Here is a 24,654-nt window from a genome sequence, read left to right on the forward strand (position 1 = left end):
ACAGCGCGAATACCACGTAATTTGCAACAATAGCAAAAAAGCAACCACAACAACAACAAGAACGATAACGACAAAACGGCAACAACAAAGGCAAAGACAAAGACGAAGACGAAGAGGAGGAGGAAGAGGAACATGAAGACTAAGTTTAATACAGTGGCAAAAGGTAGCGCAAAAAAGAAAGTTTTGTTTTTTAGTCTTGTTGTTGTTGTTATTATTATTATTGTTGCTGCTTTTCTACACACACACACACACAGAGATACAGTCAAGGTTATATGCGTTGTTGTTGCTGCGGCTTCTTTTCAACTTCTTGCGTTTCTTATTTCTGCAACTCTTTGATTTTTCTACCGTCAACAGGTGTGCAACGCACGAAGACCAAACGAACACTGAAAACCGAACGCGTCGTGGTTAAACGAGTTGCGCTCAGCGCGTGGTGAATTTGTTGAAAGCTGTCGTGTGGTGAGTTTGCCTGTTGTTGACGCCAGCAACCGCAATTGAAAGTGCCAAGTTATCGAATATGTTTGTGTCCATTGAGTTGGCTTAAATGCAAGCTGCAAGTTGCAACTGTTATTAGGCAAATCACAGAATAAGCAGCGCATTTAAATTGTACGCCTTGCAGCAATAAATGTGGTATTAGGCACTAATAGCTCCAGTTACAAATGTTGCCCATTGGCCCAACAACAACCACTGGCTAACAAGTCGTTCGGTCATTTAAATTGCACTTCTCTACGCCCATCTGCCTTATAGATGGGCCAGTCTAAGCCAAGTCCAATCAGCAGCAACCAGCCAACAATTACCCAGTAAATTGCAAACGCACGAGATCAAGATTAGGCATAGACACAGACACAGACACAGACAAAGACAAAGGCCGCCAAAGCAATTGAAAATGAAAACAAGTATGAATGCTGTAGTCGACAGCACGACTATGAGATACTCATCACTCAATTCTCATGTACAATAAGTCAAGTAACTATTTTGACAGAAAGGTTTGAACCCAATTGGTCTTGTTTTGAAACTTGTTTCGATTTCTCCCTTAGATTTTTCGAAAATTCAAAAATTTAAATCTCAAGCTTTCACTTTTATGTCGTAATTAGTATAAAACAACACTTTAAACACGATTTTGTAAAAAATCATGAAGAATTGATATAAAAATGTTGGGTAGATCCGAAGTCTGACCAACTTCAAACTGGCATAACTTTATCAAAAATTAACCGATTTTCAAGCCGAATGTCATTTTGATCATAATTTGGCCTCGCAATTCAATCTGCATTTAAATTTTTATCAACTAGAAAAATTCAATTTTTATCGATTCTAAGCCATCTATCATCCAATTTTGCATACATACCCCTTGACATTTTTTCAAAAACTTTGATCTCTCATAACTTCATCAAAAATTAACCGATTTTCAAGCGGAATGTCATTTTGATCATAATTTGGCCTCTAAATTGATTCTGCATGTAAATTTTTATCATCTAGAAAATTTGATATTTTTTCGATTATAAGCGATCTATCATCCAATTTTGCATACATACCCCTTGACAGTTTTTCAAAAACTTTGATCTTTCATAACTTCATAAAAACTTAACCGATTTTCAAGCGGAATATCATTTTGATCATAATTTGGCCTCTAAATTGATTCTACATTTAAATTGTTATCATCTAGAAAATTTGAAATTTTTTCGATTCTAAGCCATCTATCATCCAATTTTGCATACATACCCCTTGACATTTTTTCAAAAACTTTGATCTCTCATAACTTCATCAAAATTTAACCGATTTTCAAGCGGAATGTCATTTTGATCATTATTTGGCCTCGTTATTCATTCTGCATTTAAATTTTTATCAACTAGAAAAATTGAAATTTTTTCGATTCTAAGCCATCTATTATCCAATTTTGCATACATACCCCTTGAGATTTTTTCAAAAACTTTGATCTCTCATAACTTCATCAAAAATTAACCGATTTTCAAGCGGAATGTCATTTTGATCATAATTTGGCATCTTTATTCAATCTGCATTTAAATTTTTATCATCTAGAAAATTTGAAATTTTTTCGATTCTAAGCCATCTATTATCCAATTTTGCATACATACCCCTTGACATTTTTTCAAAAACTTTGATCTTTCATAACTTCATCAAAACTTAACCGATTTTCAAGCGGAATGTCATTTTGATCATAATTTGGCCTCTTAATTAATTCTGTATTTAAATTTTTATCAACTAGAAAATTTGAAATTTTTTCGATTCTAAGCCATCTATTATCCAATTTTGCATACATACCCCTTGAGATTTTTTCAAAAACTTTGATCTCTCATAACTTCATCAAAAATTAACCGATTTTCAAGCGGAATGTCATTTTGATCATTATTTGGCCTCGTAATTCAATCTGAATTTAAATTTTTATCAACTAGAAAAATTCAATTTTTTTCGATTCTAAGCCATCTATCATCCAATTTTGCATACATACCCCTTGACATTTTTTCGAAAACTTTGATCTCTCATAACTTCATCAAAACTTAACCGATTTTCAAGCGGAATGTCATTTTTATCATAATTTGGCCTCGTTATTCAATCTGCATTTAAATTTTTATTAACTAGAAAAATTTTAATTTTTTCGATTCTAAGCCATCTGTCATCCAATTTTGCATACATACCCCTTGACATTTTTTCAAAAACTTTGATCTTTCATAACTTCATCAAAACTTAACCGATTTTCAAGCGGAATGTCATTTTGATCATAATTTGGCCTCTAAATTGATTTTGCATTTAAATTTTTATCATTTAGAAAATTTGAAATTTTTTCGATTCCAAGCCATCATCCAATTTTCAATCAATATTAGAATAATTTGAATTAAACTCACTAAAAGCTGAGTTCAAGCTGGTATTTGGTATATATTTAAAATCCTTTTTCCCGGGGAATTTCGTGACAAGTCTTAAGGCCAAATACATTCCACAAGCATGTTTAGACATTGTCTGTTGATTTCCATTTCTTTGGCAGCTTCTATCGGCAATTCGCCTTCATTACACGAGCTTCAATTGCGTTTGCGGCTTACCACATCAACGAACGGCAGCAACAACAGGCGGCAATCACGAAGCGTTGGCGGTATTCGTTTTTCATGTCACCTCATTTGGCAACGAAGCAAGAAAAATCCCGACGACCAAACCAAACCAGACAACTCGACACGATGCCGAAGAGATGTTGTCGAAATCGAAGTGCAGGCCATGACAGAAAATCATGGGCCATGACCAGTGAAATTTTGTGTTTACTTATCTTCTCACTTATTCTATACTCATATTATTATCTTTTTTTTTTATTAGCTTTACACTTTTCAGTTATCATTGTTTGGCACCTGTTAATGGAAAACTTGGCCATAATTGAGCACGTTGGCGGCTTTAATAGTTCTAAGCATTATTGGGTATTAATGTCAAAACTATAAACTCAATCTGTGACTGATTGCGGTACTTCTTAACCCATTGAGCAGACACTTGACCCATGCATTTTGCGGTCAGTAGTATTTATAATTATTAATTTTCTGAGCCGAAACTCCAAATATCTGCTTTAATTTTTGAGGCGTCAAATTAAAAATTACATAATTATTAATGTATTAAGTATAAGAAGATATTAGTTAAACAATTTTATTGAAAAGAAAATAGAAAAACAATTGAGAAAATATAAAGAATTGTACATATAAAACTAAACTTAAACCTACTCCAAAATTAAGGAGTCTTGTTTTGTATATTCTCATATAATTTATTAAATATTGAATACAATGTTTTCATTAACTTGAGGCATTTGCCAACAAACAATGTGGATTGTGGGATTTGTAAATTGCATAATGAAAGTAGATTAATAATAAAACTGTTCCTAACTCGATTAGTTAGTATTTGGGCAGCTCGGAGTAGCGCGGTGGTGTGGACCACAGAACACTTGAGTTGCGCTTCAAATGGCTGGGATCTATGTTCGGGAAGATCAGTTTTAGATCCGGCGTGGTTGGCGCCACTGAAAAGAAGCTGTCAATGACATCGGTGGGACAATGGCTTTGCATTACGATCGCGGCGCCACGAACATGAGCTGTTAAGTAGTAAATATAATAATTAATTAAAATAAATATAAAATCAAGCATTGAATAGATTGGCTTACAGCGACTCCAGTTGGGTACCGGCGGTCTCTTGTGGGACACCTTGCCCTCGTCATCGGTCGAATCATCCTCGTGCAGCATTTCGAACGTGTATTTCGACTTCGGTGGTGGCGGCATCATATTTTGTTTGGCCTTGGCTGAATTTTGTTGCTGCACCTTCAGTTGCTGGATCTTTAATTGCTGCATCAGTTCGCGTTCCTGCTCCTTGGCCCTTGCCTTCTTGATGCGTTCGGCCTCCTCTTGTTGATTGATTTTGCGCTGCAGTTCCTCCATTTCCAGTCTCTTGCGCTCCTCCAGTTTCTCCTTCTTGAGGCGCTTCTCCTCGGCCACCCTGGCCATGCGTTCAGCCCGTTCGCGCTCCTTGGCCTCACGCTGCTGTGCCGCCTGCAAATGCTTCAACTCCCGCTGCTTCTTTCTGTCCTCAGCCAGCTGATGCAGTCCCTTGCGAAAATCATCGCCGCTGTTCTCCCTTGATAACGTTTTGGTCGAACTCGAATTTGTGGACTTTAGATTTGTTCCTGTGTTCGATTTTGTAAGAGTTGCCGCCTTGCTGGCGCTCATCGGCGCCTTCTTCGCCACCGCCGAGTTCAACGGCACCGCATTGGCGCTCTGAGTCGGGGTGAGGAAGCGTCCCAATGTGGGCGCCGGTAATTTGCCAATAAGCGGAGTTGTGTTGCTTCCGGTTGCTCCCTACGAGAGAATATAGAAAGGTTCGTTTTCATTAGATGATTAAAACCAAGTAATCAAACCGAAACCAACAAAGGTTACGGTTTCGGGATTTAAAATTTTGATCTTTCGAAATTTCAAAGGGGGGACCCTTACCATCAAAATCGAGTCGTCGTCGAAAATAATTAAATTTTCTAAATTAATTTAATTTGAATACAGAATCAATTAAGAGGCCAAACCATGTTAAAAATGACATTCCGCTTGAAAATCGGTACAGTTTTGCCAAATTTATGACAGTTCAAAGTTGCTCAAGCCTCTGACCTAGCAACTTTACAAGTCAAAATTTTTCTTCATTTTGGCATGATTTTTAACAAAAAAATGAAAGATCTCAGAATCAAATTTAAAGTGTTGTTTTATACTAATTACGATATAAGAAGTTAATTAAAAGCGAAAACTTGAGATTTAATATTTTGAATTTTCGAAATTTCAAAGGGGGGACCCTTAGCATCAAAATCGAGTCTTGGTCGAAAATAATTAAATTTTCTAAATGAATTAAACTTGAATACAGAATGAATTTAGAGGTCAAACCATGATCAAAATGACATTCCGCTTGAAAATCGGGTCAGTTTTGATAAAGTTATGACAGTTGGAAGTTGGTGAACTCTTTGACCTAGCAACTTCACCATAACCGTACCTTAACAAGCGTTTCGGTTTGATCAAAAAGATGCAGAATGCCAAGCATTTTTTTTTTTAATTATTCATGTACTAAATTTAAGTTAATCGTCACAAAATTGGATATGAGAAATTTTGGGGCATGAAAAGAACTTTAGTCCTGAGACTTTTCTCTATATCGATTCTCTATATTATTATACTTACCAACTCCTTTGTACGCTTTGAGCGCAGATTGGTTTGGGCATTGGCGGCATTTTCGAATGCTTCTACTCGCATCTTAACTGGACTCTCCAGCAGCGGACTGCAAACAGGGGTTAGAAGATTAGCAAGGATTAGAAAGGGATATAGATAACTGGACTCACTTGAACAGCTCGTGGGTTCGGGTTGGCATTTTGTTCTTAATGGATGTGGGTAACTTGGGTTGTGTTGGTTTGGTTGCTGGTGCCTTTACCACCACATCCACAATGGACTCATCTTCGGTCATTAGACTATTTTCCTGTCCCGACTTTGGCAGGCTGCACTGACGCGCAGTCTCCATGGATTCCTCCTTATCGTCCTCAGCGCCTCCAGCTGCCACTTGGAATGTTTCATTGCTCGCCAATGTGACTGTTGCATTTCCCGTTGGTACATTGAATGTGGTTTCTGGATTAGACAGTACAGTCACCGTTTTATTGACCTGCAGCTGATGGACTTCAGATGTGGTTGATCCTCCCTCGATGGCATCCTCGTAGATGGAGCGCTTTGAAGGCGCCTGCGACTCCTGTGAGTTGTGTGTCACGTTGCTGCCTTGACGCGTCCTGGAGGACACTGGCAAATTCTTGTCAAGATCACTAAAACGTTCCACCTTAATCGGTTTATGATTCTCCTTCTTTTTGCGTCCTTTCTTGGCAGGAGCTGCTGTTGTGTTGTTGTTTTCTGTAGTTGTGTTGTTCACTGCAGTTGTTGTTGTTGTGTTGTTAACAGTTTCATCATTGATGGTTGTTTTTGTTGCCTCCAGAGTGGCTGTTGATGTTGTGTTTGATGATGTTATTGCTGTTGTGGTTGTTGCTATGGATTCGCAGCTCAGCTTCTCCCGCTTGACCTTAACCCGCAAACTGGAAGTGCGAACAGTGTGGTCAGTGCTCCCCTCCTCTGTTGGCTTTGGTGGCACCACTGGAGTGTGATTCTCTACAGGATGAGCTGGTGTTGAGCTTGTCTTCTTTGTGATGTGAGCTTGAGAGGCACGCTGCTCACTCTCCTGCTTGATCTTGATCATTTCATCATGGCTGGGTCTGCGCAATTTGGCGTTTAGTGTTGGCTCCTTCAGATTCTTCTCCGAGCGTAATTTGGCCGCACGCTGTGGTCGCCCGGAACTCATGCTGATCTCAGCTGCTGCCAACGGAGCCGGAGGCGGCGGCATCAGCACGCCCGTGGTATTAATCTCCTCAGGGAGCTGATCCTCCTCCTCCTCCTCCTGGGCCACCGCCAGCAGCTGTGAGTTGCTCATGCGCGCGCTCTGCCGCTGCGAAGCGTCGCTGCCGTTGACGACAGCTGCATCTGTGAAACAACAACAAACCAAATCACTTTCTGTCTCTTTCTTTCTTTCCCCTTGTGTTTACGCGCCAATTTCACCACTCACCATCGTCGTCATCCTCTGCCAGGGATGTGAGACGCTTCGGACGCTTCTTCGTCTGCTGCGGCGTCACTGAGCTGCTCAATTGCTTGGGAGCTGGTGTAATGCCAAAAAATAATTGATCCAATTCCTCAAAATGAGCCTAAACCAGGCAGAAAGTGTAAAAGGGACAACAGGATAAGAGGGAGGGAGGGAGGGGGAATCTCAGTTAGTATCAATACACTGCGTTTATACACACATTTACACCTACCTTTCGTAGCGCATTTAATTCTTCAGTCAGTTGGGACGCATTTCGTAATATATCTAACAGATCTTCCATTTTCACAATTAACAAATTAAAAAAACTGTAAGTCTTTCACCGTTTATTTCAAATGGCGGCAATGAGCAGCGCGTCAGCAAACCAAACACAAGCGCAACACGAAACGAAAAGCATCGATATATTCACGCGATATATCGATAAGCTAGTGGTGACAGCTCTACTATAGCAATGTGAGTGTTGCCCAACACTACGTACAGCTGTTTTCCCGCGCAAATATATTTGTAGTTGCAATTTTCTAAGCAATCTGTTGTTTTACGTTTAGTTAAAATGTATTTGTAATGCAAATTAAATAATTTTAATTATTTTAATGACATTTATTTGCCGACAGCCTTGTTTATAGCAAACGTGCTCGTTGCAGCTGCTGTTGTTGTGAGTGTTGCAAAACACAAAACAAATGTGCGATACATGAGTGCGACTGCCTAATTTGGCTATGTTATTATTAAAAAAATATTGATTTGTTTGTTTGCATGTTTGCTTAAGTATTTATGTAATGTTTATTATTATTTTGTAGCATACGATGTTTTGATATCGAGTATATCGAATAATTTTTGCAGTGCTGTTAGCGCACTGCGAGGCATGCTGTGGCCAACTAGTGCTGCAAAATACTCAAATACATTGTTAAAATTCGCCAGAAATTCGCAAGCCAGCAAAAATTAAGGAATAAGAAGGTAAACAAACAAGTTAAGTGCGCGTTTGGCGTTAACAACAATAAGATGTATATATGAGCAACTGGACGCCGCACACAGACACCTGTCACCTGTCACCAGTAACCAACACCAACGCACCAATCCAGCACACACGCACACACACACTGTGCAGCAATAGCAATGGGACTCGACTTTGATGTCGTGGAGTACTGCAAAGGTGTGAAAACAAATCAGTCGCTGCCGCCGTTCGGCTGTCCGGTGCGCGACTGCGACCGCAGCTACAAGACACTGGTGGGACTGCAGGGTCACCTCACCAACTACGACCACGACAATCCGCAGCCGCTGACGCCCGTGCTGAAGCCCAATAGAAAAAAGGCGCGCTCCGCTCGCAGCTATCACTCCACGCCCAAAGACAGTGGCAACGCTGGCCATGCTGGCCACACTGGCAACGCTGGCAACTCGGAGGCGGAGAATGGATCTACGGGCGGCAGAAGCAACGTCAATCCGGAGTCACTGGTGTCCTACAATGAGCAGGAGGCGACGGTTACCTTTAATATAGATGGCAAGAGTGTCAGACTGGGCATTGAGGATCCCCTACCGCTGGTGGAGGAGGAGGAGTTTGCCCAGCTGGTGGAACGGGGCTGCATACTGAATGCGGATGCGCCGCCGCTGGAGGAGAAGGCTGCGTGGGCACGGGTGAAGGTGCCCGTGGCGAATGTGCGCCAGATTGATGACTACCATGTGCCTGATGCACCGCCTCGTCCCTTGGCCTACTATCGCTTCATTGAGAAGTCGGCCGAGGAGCTGGACGGTGAGATCGAATACGATGTGGATGAGGAGGACTCCGCCTGGCTGGAGCACATGAACGAGCAGCGTACGAAGCAAAACCTCAACCCGATTAGCATTGATACCATGGAACTGCTAATGGATCGCCTCGAAAAGGAATCTCACTTCCAGGCGGCGGCCAATGGAACGCCCACCGGTGTGGAGGTGGACGACGACGCGGTGTGCTGCATCTGTTTGGATGGGGAATGCCAGAACACGAACGTGATACTCTTCTGCGACATGTGCAACCTGGCGGTGCATCAGGACTGCTACGGCGTACCCTACATCCCGGAGGGACAGTGGCTGTGCCGTCGCTGCCTGCAGTCGCCCAGCAAGGCGGTCAACTGTGTGCTCTGCCCGAATGCGGGAGGAGCGTTCAAGCAGACGGATCATGGACAGTGGGCGCATGTCGTCTGTGCACTGTGGATACCCGAGGTGCGCTTTGCCAACACCGTGTTCCTGGAGCCAATTGGTGAGTGATGCCACCTCTAGATTCACCTCTTCAGCTGATCAACTCTCTCTCGCTCTCTCTCTGTTATTCCATAGATTCTATTGAGACCATACCGCCCGCCAGGTGGCGCCTCACCTGCTACGTGTGCAAGGAGAAGGGATTGGGCGCCTGTATTCAGTGTCATCGGAACAGCTGCTATGCCGCCTTCCATGTGACCTGTGCCCAGCAGGCGGGTCTCTACATGACCATGGACACGGTCAAGGATGGCCACAACGACAGCTCCGTGCATGTGCAGAAGTTCGCCTACTGCCACGCCCACACGCCCGCGGATGCCAAGCTCAAGACGAACGTGCCCGACTTTGAGGACACGCGTCTGAAGATGCGCGAGGCACGCAAGGCATTGGCCAAGAAGCGTTCCACGGCGCCGGTGGTGCTGATACCCACAATTCCGCCGGATCGTGTGCAGGAGATTGCGGCTATGGTGCACATGCAGCGGAAGAAGGAGTTCCTGGATCGCATCATTGCCTACTGGACGCTTAAGAGGCACTACCGCAACGGAGTTCCGCTGCTCCGGCGACTGCAGAGTCAGGGCAACAATCATGGCGTGATTCAGCGCAACGGGATCGAGGGATCGCCGGACACGAAGGAGCTGTACCGGCAGCTCAAGTACTGGCAGTGTCTGCGTCAGGATCTGGAGCGGGCGCGTCTGCTCTGCGAGCTGGTGCGGAAGCGGGAGAAGCTGAAGGTGGCATTTGTGAAGATCTCGGAGGAGGTGGTGATGCTGCAGCTGAATCCGCTGGAATCGGCGCTGAATAAGCTGCTGGATGCGCTGGAGACACGCGACACCATGGAGATCTTTCGGGAGCCAGTGGACACCAGTGAGGTGCCCGATTACATGGATATTGTCAAGCAGCCCATGGATTTGGGTACGATGAGGAGCAAACTAAAGGATTGTAGATACACTTCACTGGAGCAGCTGGAGGCGGACTTTGATCTGATGATACAGAACTGTCTGGCGTACAATAACAAGGATACGGTGTTCTATCGTGCCGGCATACGGATGCGGGATCAGGCGGCGCCGCTGTTTGTCCAGCTGCGCAAGGAGCTGCAGCGGGATGGATTGCTGGAGCGCAATCAGCGCTCCCATGTGGATCATGTGGAGGGTGAGGTGGAACTGGAGTTGCGACAGCTGCTGGCGGCGCCGCCCAGCGAGGATGTGGTACAAAAGCTGCTCATCCTCGCGGACAAGTCGCAGGTGCTCAAGAATCCCAGCTATCGCACCAAGAAGATCAAGCAGATCCGCCTCGAAATCACCCGCATGCGCAAGAGTCTCCAAAAGGCACGCTTTGCGGCGGTAAGTAGTCCAGGATTGCATCTGCATCCCATCCAACATCCAATATTAATTCGACATCCCTTTGCAGCGACACTCGACACATGCGCACTCCCAGAGCGATGATGATGAGGACGAGGAGACGGGCCTTGTGCCCTCCAAGAAACGGACGCGCAAGCGACTCGATAGCAGCGCCATGGACTTGGAGGAGTCACAGGATCTGCAGCAGGCGCAGCACAACGATGACGAAGATGACGACGAGGATGACTCGGAGGATGAAGATTCAATGGCCGAAGATGGCGCCAGCAAGGACACTGGCCACATGACCCAAACGCCGCCCTGCAGTCCCGTCAAGTCCCTCAACAACAGCAGCTCTCCCGTGGGCATCAATCGAAGGTGCGTCCTCCAAATCTTGGAACCAGCTTGTATTATTATTTATGCTTTGCCTTAAAATAATTACAGTGGTCTATTAAGTTTGTTTAAAAAAATTTGCGAAGCAGGTAGAAGGAGGCGTGGCAGATTCTATAGAGTATATATTCTTGATCAGCATCACTAGCCAAGTTGATATAGCAATGTCCGTCTGTATAAACACCTAGATCTCAGAGACTATAAGAGCTAGACACACCAAACTTGGTATTTCGGTTCCTCAACATTGAAGGGAAATCAAGTTATTTTTTTTTTCTTGGATCGGACCACTATATCATATAGTTGTTATAGGACCGATCGGTCGAAAATCAAGTTTTAGTATGAAAACTTTTTTATTTTATTAGATATCGTAACCAAACCGACAAAATATGCTTTTAAGTTGGTCTTATACATCCTGACCAAATTTAGTGCCAATCGGTCTACTATATCATATAGCTGCTATAGGAACAATCGATCGAAAATCAAGTTTTAGTATGAAAACTTTTTTGTATGTTGATATATCTCAACCAAACTGACAGAATATTCATTGAAGTTGGTCTTATACATCATCAACGAAGTTGGTTCAAATCAGTCCACTATATCATATAGCTGCCATAGGAACAATCGGTCGAAAACCAAGTTTTAGTATGAAAAAATTTTTTGTTTTATGAGATATCGTAAAAAAACTGATAGAATATTCAATAATGTTGATCTTATACATCCACACCGAAGTTGGTTAAAATCGGTTCACTATATCATATAGCTGCCATAGGAACAATCGGTCGAAAATTAAGTTTTAGTATGAAAACTTTTTTGTTTTATGAGAAATCGTAATCAAACTGATAGAATATGCATTTATGTTAGTCTTATACATCCAGACCAAATTTAGGGCAAATCGGTCCACTATATCATATAGCTGCCATAGGAACAATCGGTCGAAAATCAAGTTTTAATATGAAAAACTTGCTTGTCTTATGAGATATCGTAATTAAACTGATGTTCATTTCACTTGTTTATTTTAGAACGGCCATTTTACTGACGCGCAAGGCGCAGGCGGCGCTTAAGCGACCCTCGGAGCCACTGACGACGCCTGTCAAGGAGGAGGAGCACCACCACAACTCGCAATCATCCAGCACGCAGTCAACCAGCGCCAGTGGCAGCTCCAGTTCCACAACAACAGCTGCCACAGCCGCCTCCAGCGGCACGTTGAATGCCACGCTGGCAACTGCCACGCCCACGCCGACTTTGACGCACAACAACATGGCAGCGGGAGCGGGAGCGGGAGCAGGAGGTGGAGTGTCCGCTGTCGCTAGTCTAACGCCCACGTCGCTGGCTAGCTACCATAAGCTGAGCCTAAGTCTGGGCTCAAGTCTGGCGCTGGACAAGTCACCCAAGCGACCAGCGCGTTACCGTCGTCTGCCTTCGATGTCATCACCAAAGAAGTCACCGAATCCACAAACAGCTGCTGCTGCTGCTGCCGCTGTTCCTCCTCCTGCTGCTGCTGCTGTTCCTGCTGCGGTGCCAGCGGAACCTCTGCCTTTTGAGCGCATCCCGGACAGCTTTCGGGTGTACAGAGCCAACAATCAGCGCGATGTCAGCGACAGCGACGAGGCACCATCGCAATCCAGTAGTCCCTGCAGCAGCTGCTCCGACTTCAGCATGTCCGGCAGTTGCTCCGACTTTGACAGCGACGAGGCGAGTGACGGAGATGCGCACAGCGATGATGGCGACTCGGACAGCGTGAAGGGGGGAGCGCATGGTATGAATGATGACTCGCAGGGGGATTGCACCACGGATGCAATGGATCTGCAGCATGCGACGCTGCACAACACGCAGGGCAATGGCAACATGGCCATCAGCAGCAGCGACAGCAGCTCATCCGACAGCGACGATGAACAGCTGCAGCTGGATGCCAAGCAGCGTGTGAGCACACGCAGCACTCCCACTCCCACGCCCTTGGTGGGCCGTGGTGGTGGCATCTGCGCAGCTCGAGGGCGTGGCAAGCGGCGCAGTAATCTCAGTGAATCCACCAGCTCCACAGCAACACCGCCACCGCTGATCCGCAAGGCGGGCAAGTTGCGTGCAGCCACGCCCAATGCATCGCCGCTAGTGAATAACATCAAAGGACGACGGAGCACGACCAGCACACATTGCCACAGCATTGCCACAGCCAGCACAACCACGACAGCTGCCTTAACGAACAACAACAGGAGCAGCAAGCTGCACCACGAACTGGAGGAGGCGGGCAGAGCGGCGGGCGGAGCCAGTGGCGAGTTTCTGGTGCGGCACAACAGCACACACAAGGCGACGGCATCGCTGGAGCCACTGCAGCTGGTGTGGGCGAAATGCCGTGGCTACCCTTGGTATCCGGCGCTCATCTTGGATCCCAAGACACCCAAGGGTTTCGTCTACAATGGAGTGCCACTGCCAGCACCGCCCACCGATGTGCTGGCCCTGCGCAAGAACTGCATGGACGATGTGGTCTTCCTGGTGCTCTTCTTCGACGTGAAGCGGACGTGGCAATGGCTGCCCGCCAACAAGCTGGACATCCTGGGCATTGACAAGCAGCTGGACCAGCAGAAGCTCGTCGAGTCGCGCAAACCCGCCGAACGCAAGGCCGTCAAGAAGGCGTACCAGGATGCACTGCACTACCAGAGTCAGGTATCCGATCTAGAGGGTCAGGGCCCCGATCCCATCATGTGAAAGCTGTTTGCCCAATTGCATTTAACCGTCAACTGTTAAATGTTAAATGCATCCCCCTCCCGCCTTGTAATTATGTTAATGAATATTCGTTAAATACGAATACGAATAGGAATATGAATATGAATATTCGCTCTCGAAATAGTCCAGCCAGATGCAGGGAAAACGAGCTGGGAACTATCGTTTGTATTGTTACTTGAGAAGGCCCTCCATTAGAGTATTTCTTTTAAATATTTACTTACAACTATTTTTGAACTACACACTTCTCTGTTCTTCAGCGTATCTTTCGAATTTGATTTCGAACTTTCCAACTTTCGAATTTCCAATTTTACACTGCAAGTGGCATTTTGATTTTTGATTGTTTTCCCTTCTTAACAAAAAAAGTGAAGAAACTTTTTAATTAGTTATTACTTCTTATTGTAAAAATTCTGTAAAGTTAAATTCTTTCGCCCTTTTCCCGCCAGAAAACCTAGCAACAACACCTACAACAAATGGAATTAAAAACCTCAAGACGTTTCAAGAAAAATCAAATCAATGTTTAAGTTAAATAGTTTTAAGCATAAACAAAATCATGAAAAATAGAAAATAGTTAAGCATATATAAAAAAATGAAATGTGTAAAAAAAGCCAGAACATTTACAAATAGCATTAAATTGTGTATGTGTGTATGCGTATGTTTGTGTGAGTGTGTGTATATGTCTATTAAGTGTGTTCCGTTTTTAATTTCCGTATGAACAAATATGCAACAAGTTTGATTATTATTACGATGTATTACGACGATGATGATGATGATGATGATTATTATTATTATTATAATTATTATAATTACGGTGTGTAATTAATGCAAATTATTAGAAAATAAGTGAAAAAAACGTAGAAAATTAAGGTTTGTAGTAGATGCCCATAACAAGATTGAATATTGTTTAAATTTAACGGTCAAGTAAAGTGCAGAAAATAAATGTTTTAAACAAATACAATATGTTCAATGCCTTTCATTTATGTTACTTATACGATTACAGTTTTGCAGTCTCGAAAGCCTGGCATACAGTTTGAGAGTCATAGCGCCGACACTGTCACAATAACTCGATTTAAGCCAATTTAATTGGACAGAAAACGTGTTAAATGAGCGAATAAAAATAAAGAAAAATAAAAATAAAAAAAGAAGAAGAAATACGCGTACAGATCAGCAGACCAGATGACAGATTGGACAACTGGCGAGATTGTCGCAAATACGCAAATATACGAAATAATAAAAAATACTTTTCAATCAATTTAATACAAAATAAAGAGACGCGTCATTATTTGCGTGTGTTTAAGACTGACAAAATACGCGTACGCATAATCGCATTGCATTTATCAAACTCGGCTTAAAGCGGGTAAATGATTGGCAACAGGTGAATGACAACAATTTAATAGAACGCCCAAAATCCCAGGCTACATTTGACCTTAATTATTAATGCAAATTAATTTGTGACTGTCTGCGATTGAGGTTTATTGATGTGGATGTTAAGTAGTTGTTGTTAATTGTTGCTTGTCGTTGTTAGTGGTGTTGCTAGTTGCTAGTGTTCACTTGACAGCGTCGTGTAGGTCACTGTGCAGGGACGTAGGCAAAGGGGGGAAGTCCTCACCTCCCTCCCCCCCTGCACTCATGGCTAACACATTTTTAGCTTTCTTAATTTAGCTAGAGTAGTATCACATCACTTTAAATAACTAAAACAATTTAGAACTCTGGATCTTTCATTGCTTAAAAGGTGTTGAGTACAGTGGTACCACTCATGGAAGTATATAACAGATACAGAAAGGTCCGAGCTTACATTTTTCAGACATGTTGGCGGATATATAGAAAGATCGGTTGCTAGAAATTCATTTCAAATATTAACAATAATTATTTTTATAGGTAGATATATTTGGTAAAAAAGAAATTATTTTAATGCCCTTAATGCCTTTTTATTATATTTAAAAATCAATTTAATTTAATTTAATACATTTTGGCATTAATGACAAGTAAATCTTACAAATATCAAAATATAGTTGGTGAATTAAATGTTAATATTTATAAAAATTTTACTTTTTACAAAAACTGATTAATTTATTTTGAATTTATTATATAAAACATTTCTAAAATTAATAAAACTATAATTTATATATTTTACTTTTTACAAAAACTGATTAATATATTTTGAATTTATTAAATAAAACATTCCTAAAATTTATAATTTTCAGAAATTGGAAATAAATTAATGGCAGTAGTTTTTAGTGCTTTCGAAAATCTGTTCGAAAAATTAAATCTTTGACATTTAAAGAGCTCGAAAATTCTTAAATGGTTGTGTTGAAAATTAATTCTCTTAAAAATCTTTAGAGATTTGAATAGAGTGATATACTATGAAAAAAAATTACTATACCCCCCTTCAGTCAAAGCTGCCTACGCCCCTGTCACTGTGCGTTGGCGCTCTAATTGATGTATTTATTTATTAATTGCTTGTACGGGCCAACATAAAACGGAACTGCGTCTTGGCCAGGCAAACAGTGAGCAATTCACTGGACAGGCCAAGTGTGTGTGTGTGTGTGTGTGTGTCTCTGGCAATTGGAGCACGCTTCAATGTTTTGTCTCGCAAACTGGAACTTCCCACAATTGGCAGAAGAGAAAAAAACGAGTTCACTGACAATTTCAATTTGGCCAAATGACGTAAATGCTACTACCAATGGCCAAAACAACAAAAGGCTTATAAAAAGAATATTTTGTGCATGAAAATAAATTGGCCTTGGCTCGCGCTTTGTTTTATGTTTATTTTTAAAAATGCCAAATGATTAAGAAAGGCTTGTATTAATAATACAATGTGCCAGTTTTATTCCCCCAAATTCTTTCCCCCCTCACACCTCACAGCCCCAAGAAATTATTAACTAAATTTACCCAATTTTTTTGTAAAGTAAAATCCTAAATAAGCTGGTCAACAATTCAATGTATTTTGTTTTTGGAAAAACACTTTTTTGCTGACGCTGCTTTTTTAACCATTCACAAATATTCATTGAAGCTCAGTTGTTGTTGTTGTTTGATTTTATTAAATTGAGTTGGGGGTTAAACGCTTAAATTAATTTGCACGCAGCAAGTTCCGTACTATGACGTACTAGCTTCAAAATGGAACTCGGATTGGGTTTTTTAGGTAATATTTTATTCGAAACTCCCCAACGCACGTGATGTTAGCAACGTGTCTCAAGCAACAACAATAACAACAATAATGCAAATCAAATCTGAGAAATATTTTGTGGAATTTTGAAATGTGCAGTTCAAGTCCGTTTATTGGCCATTAGCTTTTTGCCTTGTCTCGAAATTCGGCAGAAAATATTTACATAAATTGGTAGCCACTTTCAGCATGTTTTATGTATATAGTATGTGTGTGTGTTTTATTGTTGTTGCCTTACAAGGTTCAGCGACAACAACAGGAAAAGCATCTCAAATATCAACAGTTGACAGTATTTTTTTTTTTTTTTAACTTCTTTTTTGTATGTGACATCTTAATGAATCCGATGAGTGCGCTAATTAAATGTAATTAACGCTTGTGCTCGCACTCGTTTTCGTATCGTGCAAACGCTCACAAAAATTGCGTATACGCCGCGTATGCCGCATGTCAACTTTCAGCTAAGCAAAGTTCTCCATGCAATGATAAGATAAGCAGCAACGTGCGGACGTGCCTCCATTTACATTTGCATATCCATTTCTACATTTCTCCATTTCTCCATCGTTTTTAATAGAGCGCGTGGTCAACAGAAAAATTAAAATAAATTGCGCTTCTGACGCACAGCACCCGAAAATTCTCGCCCATTGGCGAGAAATGATTTCTTTCAGTTCCCCTGTCCAGACGAGCATGTGACGTCGCAGTCAGCGTCAACGTCGACGTCGACGTCGCTGTTAGCGTTGCTGGCGTGACTGTGGTCAGTTCAAGAAATCTATAAGTATGCTTATAAATAAAATCTATACTATGTAGATACCGCAGACTTTGGCACTTGGCAACAAGATTTCCAAAACGTTGGCAATTCACCTGAGTTGTGATGAAATTTTGGGCAATCTGAGAAAGTAGCTTAACTGAAATGTAAGCATTGTATTGTATCGATTACGTGGAAAGGTGAAATAAATGGTATTCCAATGACAATACACAATACACGCACTTTTGTCATGTGAGAGTGTAGCTCTCACAAGTGTAAAGATTGAATAAGAAACCAGTATGTCAAGAATGTGACTGTGGCATACCTCTTAAATATATTTAATACAGTCAAACTAGCCGACACTCGGAAAAAATATTAAAAAATATAAAAATATATTAAGAAATTCGTCTTTGGTTTAAAACGCCATAGAACTTAGAAAAATGTCTATTTATCGGAAATATTTTTCTTAACTATTGAAAATATTACCATAAAAAAGTGTTCTTTAAGCAATATCATTTCTTTTTGAATTTAGAAATTATATATCAATTGTCATGGGTCCGAGAGCCTAGTTTTTATAAAAATGGTATTACATTTCAGAAAAGATAAGTCTAATTTTTTATTTTTTTTTTTAAAGATTTTCTGAATTTCACGGTAAAAATCTAATTTTTTTTTTTTTGGGTGTATAGTGAATTTGCAAGAGAGAAGCAATTCACTTTATATTATTTAAACTTGATTAAACTGAATTGCGCGCTATTCCAGAGTCACGTACACGTTTGAATTCAATTCATAACAGCGAAATTGAGGAAGAAATTCGACCTATATGTTAACAAATGCATTACATATCTAATATTTATGTTTGGCAACTGAATTTACACTTCTATTACAAGTTTAACACTTGACTGACAGTTTTCTGTGTGTTACGTAATTAGCATTTAAATTGACGCAAACCTTTTTTATTCTTCATGCAAAATTGCTGAGAATTTATAATATAATGAGAACAATAATAAATAAATGAGAACAATATACTTGCGTGAATACAAACAAATATTTCCAAATAATTTGCACATTCTTTATGCCTGAAAATATAATTTAATTTACATGATTTTTATTGCCTACCCTTAGTGCAAATATCCCTCGGAGACGGCAGACAGATGCCATATATAGTATGAAATAAATGTATACTATATGTATAAGTCTGTGAATTGCCAATATAACGGCGCCGGCTGAACTTAACTTGAATTAACGTGTATTATTAAATTGAAACCGGTTGAGGTCTGAGTGAGTTTTGCCTCCCAACTGGTAACTCCCAAGAAAATACCAAGAAGATGATCCTCTGTCGACGGTCAGCGTCATGCAGGCGCGACCCAACGGCGACTGTACAACAGTTGTGGATAAAAATAATACCTGGCCATATTTGGGTCTCATCTGGGGGTCGAACCAATGTGATCTCTGTATTTCGAATTAATATTTTGACAAATGTCTGTCGCACTTAAATGATTACCACATTGGGAGAAGCTGGAGATGGAGGAGAAGAAAGAGAAGAAAGAGAAGGAGCAGGAGAAGCAGAAGGAGGAAAACAAGGAGGAGGAGCAGCTGGCTGCCCTTCGCATCGTTTAATTTATGGATGGAACTTGCAGCCATAAATTGACAGGCCTGCAACTAAAAATATCTCACACTTGACCTTCAAACAGTTGCTAGTGAATGGAACCGACTGCATAACGGAAGAACAAACAGGATAAACACGACAGCTCCAAAGAGTCCAGCTAAAATACTCGATAACTGCAGATGCCAGTGAAATGGATGGGCAACCAATTAACTGCCTTGGATACTGAGGAGGTAAAAGCCACACATCCAAGCCAGAACTCACAGCATGTACACTGAAAGAAAAGACCAACTTCAACATTCCAACAACCAACATTCAGCTTAAATATTTTGTTCTTCAAATAAGATTATTTTAAGACCATATTACTAATTTTAAGCATATTAATCTATAAAAACAAAGTTCTTAATAAAAGAATAAAAATCTTAAATTGTTAAGAAAGTATAAATATGTTCTATTTCACATGAAGCAAACATTTGTCATGTGGCGCTCTGGTTAGAGAAGCCGCTTCAGTTGTGAACCAGTAGGCGGCGGTTCGAACCCCACTCCGTAACAAATTAAAATAAAATTTTTAAAATAACCAAGACTGAAAAATGTCTTTATAAATCAATCTTTATTGTAAAAGAAACTTATAAATTAAAAATTCATTTTTAATTTTATTAATTTGACTTTTAAGAACATTAATTCCTAAAATAAGAACTTTGCCTTATTTGAAATGTTCTTAAAACCAAGATGTGTTTTCTTAATTTAATTTATTTATGTTTTTAACTAATTTTTTAGTGCAAAATTCTTAGTTTTCAGACCCATATTTTGATTTCAGGACTTGTTTTTTATCAGTGTAAGCGATAACTGATCGAAAGACACGCGAAACTGAGACTTGAGAGTGGAGACTTGAGAGCTGAGACCTGAGACCTGAGAGTTGACTTGGACCTGGGGTAAGAAGATATTTATTGTCGCATCCTCTGTCTCAGGCAACTGACTGAACGGGTCGGCTCAAGGACAACGACAGAGTTGCGGTTCTTTTCCTTAAAAGGTGACTATAAAAGACCCTAACTAACGTTCAACAAGTCAACAGTCTTCCTCGAGAGCGACTCTCGTCAGCAAGTCGTCGAAGTTGTAGCGAAGTTTTGGTTGTAATCGCACACCAAAAGTCCTACAAGTCGCCAGTTCCATTAACTTGACATTAAGCCCAGCAAATCCTTTCTTCGAGATGCGTTTGCTGATCCTCAGCCTGTTGGCATTGGCATTGGATGCCCAGGGCCATTCCATTAGCTACAGGAACAATCTGTTGGCCTATGCGCCGGCACGCGGTGAGTTTCCGGTTCAGGGAGATGTGGCCCAGGGTTATCTGAGTTACGTGGACAATACAGGAGCAGAGCGTCTGGTGGGATTCAGCTATCCGGAACCACTGTACGGCATGCACAGCAGCAGCTTTGACAACATCGAGACCCTTCGTGCCTGGTGCGAACAGCAATACAATGCTCTGAGGATTGAGCTGGAGCGTCTGCGTGCCGAGGGCAAACAACCCTCCGCCAATATACTGGCCAAGTTCGAACCCCTGCAGCAGCTGAGCCAGTCAAATGCCTTTGAGCCCGTGTCTGGCTGGAGTCCGGCAGTGCAGCTAGCTCGAGATGAGCAACTGCGCATCTGGAAAGCGAATCACCTCCAAATCAAGCAAAGTTTTCCCCTGGCGACTCCGCAGCCTGTGCAGGAAACAGACGAAGTGTCGCGAGCCCGTGAGGAGCACTTGAAGCGTTTTAATCAAGCTCTGCAGGCACAAATCAGGACGCTAGTCGAAGCACCGCTTCTCAAGGCTAACATCGAACCACAGCAGAGCGTTCCACAGACTCCACAGTTACCACAGCCCGTGGAGGAGACGCCCGAAGTGAAACGCGCTCGTGAGGAGCATCTCCGGCAGTACAACGAAGAGCTGCAGCGTCAATCTGTGCCACAGCCCACAGCCGAGCTGAAGATCGTGAAGAGTGAAGCTCCGTTGCCCATGGCCATTAAGGCAGTTGAACCCATTGCTCCACTGCCTGCGGTGACCATTAAGAGTTCGAACCCTGTTCCGGTACCAATCGAAAAGGCGCAGAGCAAACATGATCAGAGGATTCAGCAGCTCAGTCAATCCAAGATTCAAGCCGAAGACAAAGTGGCCGATATTGAAGACCTGATTCGCATCGAGCAAATGGAAGAGGAACGGGAACGCAACCGTGAGCAGCAACTGCGACGCGAGGAAGAAAAGCAAGCTGAATTGGAACGGGAACGAGAACAGCTCCGACTGATGGAGGAGAAACAGTTACTGGAAGCCGAGCGCATTTCCCTGCTGCAGCAGGAACAGCAGCGCATTGAAAGTGAGCGTCTGCTGGAGTCAAAGCGTCTCCAGGCCGAGCAACAGCTCATCCTCAGCGCTGACAAGCCAACCGCAGAGCCGAGCAGCAGCTACAAATTGATTGCCCCAACGCCAGTGAAGCCTCAGCCTCAACCCCAACTAATATCCCAGCAGCAACAGGTGCAGAACGGTTTCTTCCTGCGCATCCAATCTGGACAGCCCAGTTCGGAGCCCATTTCCGAAGGCATACAGAGTCAGAATCCCTTTCTCATTCGCTACATTCAGCAGCCACAGCCGCAGGCGCAGGCGCAAGTGAAGATCTCCTCCAGCATCGCTGCCAGCTCCCCTTCCAGTTCCGCTTACCTTTCCAGCTCCAATTCAGTACCCGCTGGTCTCAGTGAACTGGAGAAGGCGACTCGGGAGCACTTTAAGGCGCATGAGATTGCTCTGGAGCAGCTGCGTCTGGCCAATCTGAAGAATCCCGAAGCGAATCCGATTCCCTGCTGATGCGGAAACTCACCGACACACACACGCACACACACGCGCACACACAACGTTTAGTATTTGCACAATTCATCAAAATTCGAATCCAATTCATATGCATTCATTACTTTACTATACATAGGCTTAAATACTCGTACTCATTCACGTTCACACTCATACTCATACTCGTTCACACTCATACTCGTACACCTGTAGCGATTAAGCGATTCATGAATATCAGTTTTAAATGCATTCAGTTGAGAAACAACGCAAAAAGCCAAGTAAATTATCATTGTATCTCTTTTTCTTTCTTTTTTTTTTTGCTGCTACCTACTTCTTTTTTCGTAGGTCTCTTATCAGACAAAGGAAGTTGCCCCAATGAACAGTTATAGTCGTACTCGTAACAGAATTGTTCTCTTATGCAAATTGATGGACTGTCGCCAGTTTGGCGGCTTCTCCTCGCGCTTCCTCGCCAGATAAATCCATTTGAAATGCGCATACTGAGTTAACTGAGTTAACTAGAGCAGTCGACAGATGAATCTGTTATTCAATTGATGCCAAAAAAAGAATCCGCTATCCACTTGCCACAGTTGTGGAGCTGGAGGTGGACGTGCTGCGGGGCAGGCAACACAAATGGATACGAGAAGTACGAGGTATATGCAAAATGTATGCAAATTTTCAACTGCACTGATACAAAATTTTTTTAAATTAAGATTTCGGTCTCAAAACTAAAATTTTTGGTTTAAAAAATGCGTCGAGAACATAAAATTCCAAGCTCTTATTTTAAGAATAAATGTTTTTTACAAAAATAAAAAATACGAATAATTTTTTATATATAAATTTTTTTTTTTTAAATTTTGATTTTTAAAATTTTTTTTTTAAAGTAATCAAATTTGAATGCTAATTAAAATTTATTTGAAGATTTAAATATGACTTATTTTAATCCGAAGTCTCAAATAATTGCGTAATATTAGAAAACCATAAAATTTATGTAATTATTTTTTTTTTTCGAACCGAACCTTTTTTTTTAGAAAGCGGTTCGGCTTAGGTTCGGGTTCGCAAAGTAAATAGTTTCATGGGTTCGGCTTATGATCCGGTTAGGGCTGCTTAAAAACCCAAACCGAACCGGTTTTATGAGGTTCGGTTCCAAACCGGTTTGCAGTCTTGATTCTTATATTAAGATTAAATGATTTTTTAGATTTATAATCTTAGTTTTTGTAATTTGATCTTAAAATAATCTTTTTTTAAGAACAAAATATTTAAGATGAATGTTTTTGATTTTAGAAGTTGGTTTTTTTCAGTGTGCGACACCTACAAATTGTACCAATTAGCATATAAAGCCAATGCTTAACTGACCTAGCTCAACGACGACGACAACGACGACGACAACGAATGCTACGGTACAATGTAATAAATATCAACCGTTAGCTACAAATAGTACTACTACTATAACATATCATTTGATTTGTTGAAATCTAGTATGCGATAGGCAGCTAGACGATTACGTGGCGTATGAGTAATCAGTTTGAAGCGCGTGTCTCTACCTCATTTGTGACTAATTGTTGAGGAGGTGCCCCAGATCTCAGATGTCAGATTTCAGATCTTCCTATTGCCATATAAGGCCCTAGGTGGGCAATGAAACAAGATGCAGCGTCTCTGCTGATAAGACAAAGTTTTTGTTTTTATCACATTTAATGGAGGAAATGGGCATTTCCCGTGGCTGTGTCATCATTTAGGAGAGCAAAGTTCTAGCAAATGAGTCATTATTGTTTAAACATTTGCTAGCTTTAAAAGACGCATCAGTAAATGGCGAAAATTGCCTAGAATAATTACCTGACTGATTACCTTAACTGGCTTATCAAATGCCAATTTGATAGGTAATGCGATTCATTTAATTACAATACACATTGATAGACCAAAAACTAAATTGGCTGATGAAAGAGTTGGCCACTAAATCCAAAACATGTCTGATGTCTGCTGCAAATGGGGTTACGTCTGATAAGTTGGCCTTAACATTGTACAAAGTGCGCAGTTGAACATTGGACTACACTATCGAGCAAATCTAAAAATTACATTACATTACACTACGCTTCACATTGAACCATCAAAATGTTGACAACGGTTCGGTTCGGCGGTTCGAACTATAGAGCAATACTTAGGTTCGATTGACGAACCGATTTATACACCCCATGAACCCAAGTTTTGGTCTCGAACCATTGTTCAATTTAATACAAAAAAAAAGTTATTTTTAAATGTTTTAATTTTTTCTTGACTTTAAAAAAGTAATTAAATTTTTTTTGGAATAAATTTCGAATTTTGACATTAATTTTAATTTATTTGATGATTTAATTATTACGTACTTTTATCTAAGGTCACAAATAGTTAAGTAATCTTATAAAAACATAAAATTTATGTAATTATTTGATTTTCGAAACGAACCATTTATTAGAAAAGTGGTTCGGTTATTAATTCGGTTCGGGCTGCTCAAGAACGCGAACAGAACCGATTCTGCGAGGTTCGGTTCAGAACCGGTTTGCAGCCTTGCAATGCTTTGAT

The 24,654-nt window shown here is 41.5% G+C and overlaps 3 protein-coding genes across 3 annotated transcripts; 2 read left to right on the forward strand and 1 right to left on the reverse strand.

The window, feature by feature from the left end:
- Positions 1-3,751: 3,751 nt before the first annotated feature.
- LOC117785298 (scaffold attachment factor B2) lies at positions 3,752-7,520 on the reverse strand. The gene is made up of 6 exons (XM_034623240.1): positions 7,337-7,520; positions 7,093-7,228; positions 5,837-7,010; positions 5,679-5,775; positions 4,139-4,826; positions 3,752-4,069 (listed from the first exon to the last, which is right to left on the reverse strand). The coding sequence occupies exons 1-6, from the start codon at positions 7,403-7,405 to the stop codon at positions 3,876-3,878; spliced, it is 2,358 nt and encodes a 785-aa protein (XP_034479131.1). The 5' UTR covers positions 7,406-7,520; the 3' UTR covers positions 3,752-3,875.
- Positions 7,521-7,980: 460 nt separating this feature from the next.
- Positions 7,981-14,739, forward strand: LOC117785034 (peregrin). The gene is made up of 4 exons (XM_034622916.1): positions 7,981-9,349; positions 9,424-10,682; positions 10,750-11,054; positions 12,086-14,739. The coding sequence occupies exons 1-4, from the start codon at positions 8,233-8,235 to the stop codon at positions 13,764-13,766; spliced, it is 4,362 nt and encodes a 1,453-aa protein (XP_034478807.1). The 5' UTR covers positions 7,981-8,232; the 3' UTR covers positions 13,767-14,739.
- Positions 14,740-20,391: 5,652 nt separating this feature from the next.
- LOC117785486 (zinc finger protein 853) lies at positions 20,392-22,401 on the forward strand. Its single transcript, XM_034623539.1, has one exon. The coding sequence runs from the start codon at positions 20,494-20,496 to the stop codon at positions 22,120-22,122; it is 1,629 nt and encodes a 542-aa protein (XP_034479430.1). The 5' UTR covers positions 20,392-20,493; the 3' UTR covers positions 22,123-22,401.
- Positions 22,402-24,654: the final 2,253 nt, after the last annotated feature.

This window comes from Drosophila innubila (genome assembly GCF_004354385.1).
Source record: "Drosophila innubila isolate TH190305 chromosome 2R unlocalized genomic scaffold, UK_Dinn_1.0 1_C_2R, whole genome shotgun sequence".
Classification (NCBI taxonomy): domain Eukaryota; kingdom Metazoa; phylum Arthropoda; class Insecta; order Diptera; family Drosophilidae; genus Drosophila; species Drosophila innubila.